Source organism: Arachis ipaensis, chromosome B4 (assembly GCF_059453495.1).
Source record: "Arachis ipaensis isolate K30076 ecotype BB chromosome B4, ASM5945349v1, whole genome shotgun sequence".
Lineage (NCBI taxonomy): Eukaryota > Viridiplantae > Streptophyta > Magnoliopsida > Fabales > Fabaceae > Arachis > Arachis ipaensis.
The window spans coordinates 132535470-132543017 of NC_142439.1; the positions used below are offsets into that span (position 1 = coordinate 132535470).

At 43.2% G+C, this 7548-nt stretch overlaps 1 protein-coding gene across 1 annotated transcript; it reads left to right on the plus strand.

Annotated features, from left to right (window-relative positions):
- The first annotated feature begins 5241 nt into the window (after positions 1-5241).
- LOC148569276 (uncharacterized) lies at positions 5242-6482 on the plus strand. The gene is made up of 2 exons (XM_088484974.1): positions 5242-5359; positions 5449-6482. The coding sequence occupies exons 1-2, from the start codon at positions 5242-5244 to the stop codon at positions 6480-6482; spliced, it is 1152 nt and encodes a 383-aa protein (XP_088341100.1).
- Positions 6483-7548: the final 1066 nt, after the last annotated feature.

Below are 7548 nucleotides of genomic sequence, written 5' to 3' on the forward strand. Positions count from 1 at the left end.
AATATGAAGCTCGGACGGCCATCAAATCACAGCATCTGGCCGATTTTATCGCAGAGTTCACAGACGCCTTGGAAACCCCCACAGAATGGAATCTCTACGTGGACGGCTCTTCAAATAAGACTGGAAGCGGCACAGGCGTGATAATAGAAAGTAACCAAGGAACCCAAGTTGAGCTCTCCCTCAAGTTCGGGTTCCCGGCCTCAAACAACCAGGAAGAATATGAAGCATTATTAGCCGGTTTGGAGCTGGCTACAGAGGTTGGAGCTCAAAAACTCAACATTTACAGCGATTCACAAGTAGTTACCTCGCAGATAACAGGGAGCTATCAAGCCAAAGATCCCATCATGAAAAAGTATTTGGACAAAACCAAGGAACAGCTCAGACAACTCGGGAAATATAAAATCTGCCACATACCCCGCGAACAAAATACCTGAGCAGACGCACTCTCAAAACTAGCCACCACAAACCAGGAGGCAACAATAAAATCCTCATCCAGGAAATGCTACAGAACCCATCAATTTCGGAAGAGAAAATCCTAGCCATAACAAGTCAGGACCAAGGATGGATTACCCCCATAATTAACTACCTCAAAGCAGAAACGCTCCCCACGGAGGAAAAAGAGGCGAAAAGATTAAAAAGGGAGGCACAGTACTACACTATTATAAACAACATCCTGTACAAAAGAGGGATCTCAATACCGCTACTAAAATGTGTGCCGACCAACAACACAAAGGAAGTACTAGAAGAAGTACACGGCGGCGTATGTGGCAATCATCTCGGAGCACGAGCTCTCGCCAAAAAAGTACTCCGAGCGGGATTTTATTGGCCAACCCTACAGAAAGAAGCTATAGAATTTGTAAAGACATGTCCACCATGTCAGAAATATGCCAACTTCTACATCGCCCCACCAGAAGAGCTCATCAGTGTAACTTCGCCCTGGCCATTTGCAAAATGGAGACTTGATCTTCTCGGACCCTTTCCCCAGGGATCAGGACAAGTAAAATTTCTCATAGTGGGAGTAGACTATTTTACAAAACAGATTGAGGCAGAATCCCTAGCCAACGCCACCGCTCAAAGAAGCCGGAAATTCCTATACAAGAACATCGTCACGAGGTTCGGGGTTCCATACTCCATCACTATAGACAATGGCACTCAATTCACAGACGCAGGATTTAGGAGACTAGTAGCCGACTTGAATATAAAGCACCAGCTCACCTCCGTCGAACACCCTCAAGCCAATGGACAGGCCGAAGCTACCAATAAAGTCATATTGGCTGGGTTAAAACGGAGACTACATGATGCAAAGGGAGCTTGGGCTGAAGAACTTCCGCAAGTCCTATGGGCATATCGAACAACGCCACACTCCACGATAAATGAATCACCCTTTCGACTAGCATACGGAGTGGAGGCAATGATCCCAATAGAGATTGAGGAAGGGTCACCCAGAGTAGTCCACTACAATGAAGAAGCCAATTCTCAACTTCAGAAGGAAGAACTCGACCTACTACCTGAAATCCAGGAAAGAGCTCGGATCAGGGAAGAAGCACTAAAACGTCGAATGGCTTCCAGATATAATCAAAAAGTAGTGCCAAGAAGTTTCACGGAGAATGATCTCATCCTAATCCGAAATGATATTGGAACAACTCGACCAAGAGATGGAAAGTTGGCAGCAAACTGGAAAGGACCCTACCGAGTTGTAAAAGTACTTGGAAAGGGCTATTACAGACTGTCCGAACTCGATGGACGAGAGCTTCCCAGATCATAGCACGTCTGCAACCTAAGAAGGTAGTACAGCTAGAAAAGTAAAAGATCTCACTATTGGATGCACTCTTTTTCCTGAAAAGGTTTTTTAATGAGGCATCAAGTCGAGACTCAAACACTATTCGACGTAAAGGGATGAAAAAATCCCACATGTATATATTTGCACTTTCCTTTGAATAAAATATATATTTTAGATATTCTACAAGATTTCAAGATGCATTAATCTGAAGCATTCATCGTCCGATTATAAAGCAACAGATCGGCAGAAAGTGAAAAACAATTTCACTGCACGATCACGATAAAGATAACCGTCCGATAAAGGTGAAAACGCGATTCACCCAAAAGACGATCCAGAGATGACAACCACTTTCTACAAATCGGCAAAGATGAACACAGAATAATGTAAGAAGTTATCGAAAGTGATCTAAAAAAGAACCTGACGAGGTCTTACGGATTGCTAAAATAATAACTTAAAGACTGGCCGACGATTAAGAAGTTGGACCAAGTCAACCCAAGTTATAAGTAAACCCTGGAAAGAGGTCTGGCCAACCCTATTAAAGAGGATTACTTTAACTTAGAAGGGCCCGACAAAAAGTCGGCCAAAAATAAAAAAGTTATACAAGTAGTCCCTGAAAGAGACCTAACGAAGGTCCAAAAAAGAGGACTACAAAAATAACTTAAAGGAGACCGACATAACGAAGTCGGACTCCTACTACAAAAAAGTTATACAAGTAGTCCCTAAAAGAGACCAAACGAAGGTCCAAAAAAGAGGATTACAAAAATAACTTAAAGGAGACCGACATAACAAAGTCGGACTCCTACTACTAAGAAGTCATAAAAGTAATCCTTGAAAGAGACCTGACGAAGGTCCAAAAAAGAGGACTACAAAAATAACTTAAAGGAGACCGACATAACGAAGTCGGACTCCTACTACTAAGAAGTTATAAAAGTAAACCCTGAAAGAGACCTGACGAAGGTCCAAAAAAGAGGACTACAAAAATAACTTAAAGGAGACCGACATAACGAAGTCGGACTCCTACTACTAAGAAGTTATAAAAGTAATCCCTGAAAGAGACCTGACGAAGGTCCAAAAAAGAGGACTACAAAAATAACTTAAAGAAGACCGACATAACGAAGTCGGACTCCTACTACTAAGAAGTTATAAAAGTAATCCCTGAAAGAGACCTGACGAAGGTCCAAAAAAGAGGATTACTGTTCCGAGGGTTACCTGAAACTAAAGGTCGATCTCGGTCGAGATCTTCTGTACTAGTCGGTGCCGACGTGTCCGGCCGGCGGGGGGCAGCCGGAGCGATGGTGTCTGACTAGTTGGCTGGCTGCACTGCTGATTCCCTCGTCATCGGAGGGTGGGGGGTACCTGCAAGAGACTCTGATGCTTAAGTTAGCACGGGTATTAAGCAGGTTTTTAGTAGAATTAGAGTATGAGTTATACCTGGGTGCTCCAGTGTATTTATAGTAGTGAGATGTGACCTTCTTTGGATAAGATAAGTTAGTTATCTTATCTTATCTTATCTTTTGTTGAGGTCAGCTTATCTTCCGTGGAACTGCCCTTGTCTCTATCGGCTTGGGCTGCCTTTGGATCTGGGTCGTATTCCTTGAGTTGGGCCCTTCTTTGGGCTTTTCTTGTCGCTTTGGCCAACTTCTTCGTAAAGAAGTCGGTCCGCTTGACCTAAAGAGGTCGGTCGCTTTGCTACTGAACATCCCGGCTCGGTCATCTCGACCCAGGGTATGAACAGTGCCCCTGCTTGAGCTCGGTCTTCTTTTTGAGGTCGAGTTCTTGACTTTGGTCCTTCTCTAGTGAAGCCGAACTCAAGCATTTTGTTGATTCCTTTGTAGAAGCTTTTGAATGTATAACGTTTTTCCTCTAAAAGTGCGTGCTTTTATATCGGCACTTTGGGAACGTGCGAGGGTTTAACGTTTTCATTAATTTTAACATTAATTGCCCCGTTTCCTTTTGGCTCTTTATTTTGATTTTTGAAAACCCAGAAAACAGTTTCTCTCCTTCACTCTTTTCGTAACTTCTCTGTAATTTCTTCCTTTGTTCTCTCGCTCTCTGCCTTTCGCCCATATTTCTGCTTTTCTTGCGTTGCAGTGTCACTCGGCGGTTTTCTGGGCAGCTTCCGTTTCTGCACCTCCATTTTTCTCCTCGAAGCTTCTTTCGCCTCCAGGTTAGTCCCGTTTTGTGCTTTGCTTTTGTCTTTGTGATGAGGTTTTGATTTTGATCCTCCTTTAGAGAAAAGTTTGGATCTTTCTGTTTTCATTGTGTCCTGTTATTGTTGAAATGTGCGTTTCTGGGAGTTTTCTTCATCTTCTGCATGATCCTTTTTTGCTTTTGCTTTAATGCTTTGCATGTTCTTTGTTATTTCTGTTCTGATACCGTTTATCCAGAAGAATCCGTATCTGTTTCTTGCTTTATTTGACGGTTGCTTTGCCTGATTCCAAAAAAGTTTGCATTTTTTATGGTTTCTTCTTGGTGTACTTGACGTTTGGGGATGGTTTCTGTAAGGCAATGTTTTTGAAGATTTTTGTGTTTTATTCTGATGGAAAATGCTTGCTGTTTGAAGCCTTCTTTTCTTGTTTTGAGAGATGCTGGGATGCGAGAAGTAGATTTTTACTAGAAACCTTGCTTTATTATTGCCTCCAAAGGATGCCCCAGGACTTTAGTTTGAGTCTTGGGGTTTTCCTTTTCTGTGTGTTCGCCTGTATCGTATTGAGTTGTTTTCTCCCTTGTCCGAGATGTTTTTAGTAATCCCATCTTCTTTTCTTACTTGTAGGATTAGTTGGCCTCATGTTTTCTCGCAATAACATTGTAGAGATGTCTTCCAGAGTTCCTGAGGGGATGTCCGATTGGCTGGACTCCCTTGTCTTGTTGTGTGTTTCTGTTGTAGATGCTGAATTTTGTACAGAGCTGAGGAAGCGCCATAGGATTTGTGGTAACAGTGCTCGCGAGGGGATTATGAGCTTGTTGCCCCTGATTCTGATGAGAGAGTTTGTTTTTCGACTTCCATCGAGGGGGAGCGTCCCTTCTTCTATGCTTATGAATACTTCTTTAGCCAATTAAACGTTATTTTTCCTTTTACTACTTTTGAAACCGATCTGTTGTGGTCATGTAACATTGCTCCGTCCCAGCTTCATCCGAATTCCTGGGGTTTTATCAAAATATTTCAACTGCTTTGCCAAGAGTTAGGCATAACACCTTCTGAAACTCTTTTTCTTTATCTTTTCGTCTCGGCCAAGCCCGGAGGTTCCTCCAAAAAGAAAGCTTCCTGGGTCTCTTTCAGATCGGCCCAGGGGCATAAAGTTTTTGCCATGTATGATGAGTCGTTTAAAGATTTTAAGAACTATTTCTTCCGAGTTCGTGCTGTGGAGGGGGTCCGCCCCTTTTTTCTTGATGAAAATGATGAGCCCGCTTTTCCTCTAGAGTGGCAAAAGAATGTGAGAGTGCCACGTTATACATGGGATATGCTTAGTGAGGTTGAGCGGGCCTTTGTAGTTGTTCTTGAAGATCTGTGGGGGAAACCTCCCCATCTGGATACGAAGAGATTCTTGAGTGATCTATCTTTGGTTCGAACTGTTTTGGGTACTGTCTGACTTATTTTTATACTTGCTTCTGAGCTTTTCTCCTCCTATGTTGTAACTTGTCTTTTGTGGTTGATTCTGTATTTTTAGAGATGTCGAAAAATAATGATTCTATGAAGGCCTACAAGAAGGCGAAGAAGGCAACTGCTGCTCTAAACATCTCGGCCAAGGCGGCCGGAGAGGGATCTTCTCAGGTTCCGGTGATGCCTCCTTTGCTGAGTTCTCCTGGACCGAGGAAAGCAATTCCTATTCCTCGGGTTCGTCTGGTCGATCCTCCACAATCTTCTGCTGCAGCCTCTGGTGCTCCTCCTAGTAAGAAGCAAAAAATAATTGAGCCTTTCAACCTTGATGCTCCTAACTTTGATGCGGTCGAGTTTGTAGATCAACAAATCGGCCCTTATGGTGTCCTCCCCATGGACGACGTGTCGCTTCTTCATAATTTTGATTATATAACTCAGAGTAGTATCAAGATGGCCCACATGGGAGCGGCCCTATATCGAACTGCTCAAAGTCTTCCTCTCCATGCCACTAAAGCTTTTATGGAGGAGGCCAAACAGGAGTTTGATCGGATGAAAGGCTTGAAGGAGGAGCTTGAAGTGAAGGTGGCCAAGTTGGAAAAAGATTTGGAGAATGAGAAGGCGAGTTTCATCACTTTGGCGGCTTCTGTGAGGCTGGCCGAGGACACGGCTATGAGACATAAGGATAGTTATGTGACATCTTACCGGGAGGTGTTGCGCCTAAGGGAGGAGTTGGAGAATGCCCGAGCTAATTACTCCGAACTCCAAGGTCATCTTGTTGGTAGTGTAACTGCTGCCTATGAGAACCTGAAGGAACAAGTTCGGGTTATTGCTCCCGAGGCCGACCTGACCCTCTTTAGCTTAGATAACATCGTTAGGGATGGCAAGATTGTCCCTGATGACGAGGATGATGATGATGTTGAACCTCCCCCTGTGTCCTCTGCCAAGGTGTCAATTCCTGCTGTTCCTGCCGAGGTCGGTCCTCCCGCTTCTGATCCTGACTGTCAGATCTTAAACCGGGATGATGGTACTGTAGATGCTGTTCCTCTCCAGACTCGTCCTCCGTCTCCTCGGACTGATGCTGCTAGAAAGTCTTCTGACCCTTAGCCCATATATTCTGGATATTTACGTAGTTGGCCCGGCTTGTGGGCTTTTTAAACTCTTTATATTTTGTTAACTGATGGTACTTTCTCGTTGCTTGCCTAGCAACTTTTTGTTTTGACCAACAAAAGTAACTTTCCAGCTTTTGAGGTAGATTTTGGTGGCCTCTGAAGCTTTATAACTTTGTAGATTATATCATGCTTTTGCACTTAACTTGGTATCTTTTTGTTTTCTGAGGATGTTGGAACCCAACTGCTCGTCCTCTTCAGATTTGCTTTATTGTTTGTAACTTGGATCTTTTGAGGTTATGGCTATGTGGGTCCGACTTGTTTTTCGGTTTTCTCGCTCTTGCTCGTATTTTCGACGATTTATAACCGATTTCTTCAAGTTGGTCCTCCAAGTTATTTTGTAATCCTCTTTCTTGGATCTTCGTCCGATCTCTTTCAGGATTTGCTTTTATAACTTTTTAGTAGTAGGAGTCCGACTTCGTCATGTCGGTCTCCTTTAAGTTAACTTTGTAAACCTCTTTTTTGGACCTTCGTCAGGTCTCTTTCAGGGATTACTACAAAAATAACTGGAAAGAGGGCCAACGTAAAGAAATCGGTTATGGATGGCCAGAAATAAATACAAGTAAGAGCCAGAAAATCGAAACACGAGTTGGATCCACACATCCACAAAGGATCCAAGCTACAAGCAATAAGTACAAAGCAATCCAAAGAGACCGAGCAGCAAGGCTTCAGCATTCTCAAAACTCAAAAAGGTGCCAAGACAAGTGCAAACAAGCATGATATAAAATATAATATTATAAACAAGCTTCAGGATCAGGCCCAAAGCTTGAAAGCTACTTGTTTTTTTTCAAAATAAAAAGTTGCTAAACAAGCAACCAGAAGGAGTATCAACAGTCAGCAAAATATTCAAATTACAGAATAAAGAGTTTAAAAAAAAGCCCACAAGTCGGGCTATCTACACAAACATCCAAGAAAAATCTGCTAAGATCGGGAGCCTTCTCGGTAGCATCTGTCTGGGGTGAAGGAGGGCGAGCTTGGAGAGGCACTACATCCACCGTACCATC

What these genes read in the sequence shown, in the direction of transcription:
- LOC148569276 (XM_088484974.1), top strand. Translation starts at nt 5,242, where the DNA reads ATGCTTAGTGAGGTTGAGCGGGCCTTTGTAGTTGTTCTTGAAGATCTG. An exon ending in TTTGGTTCGAACTGTTTTGG is followed by an intron (nt 5,360 to 5,448) that starts GTACTGTCTGAC and finishes CTGTATTTTTAG; the next exon opens with AGATGTCGAAAAATAATGAT.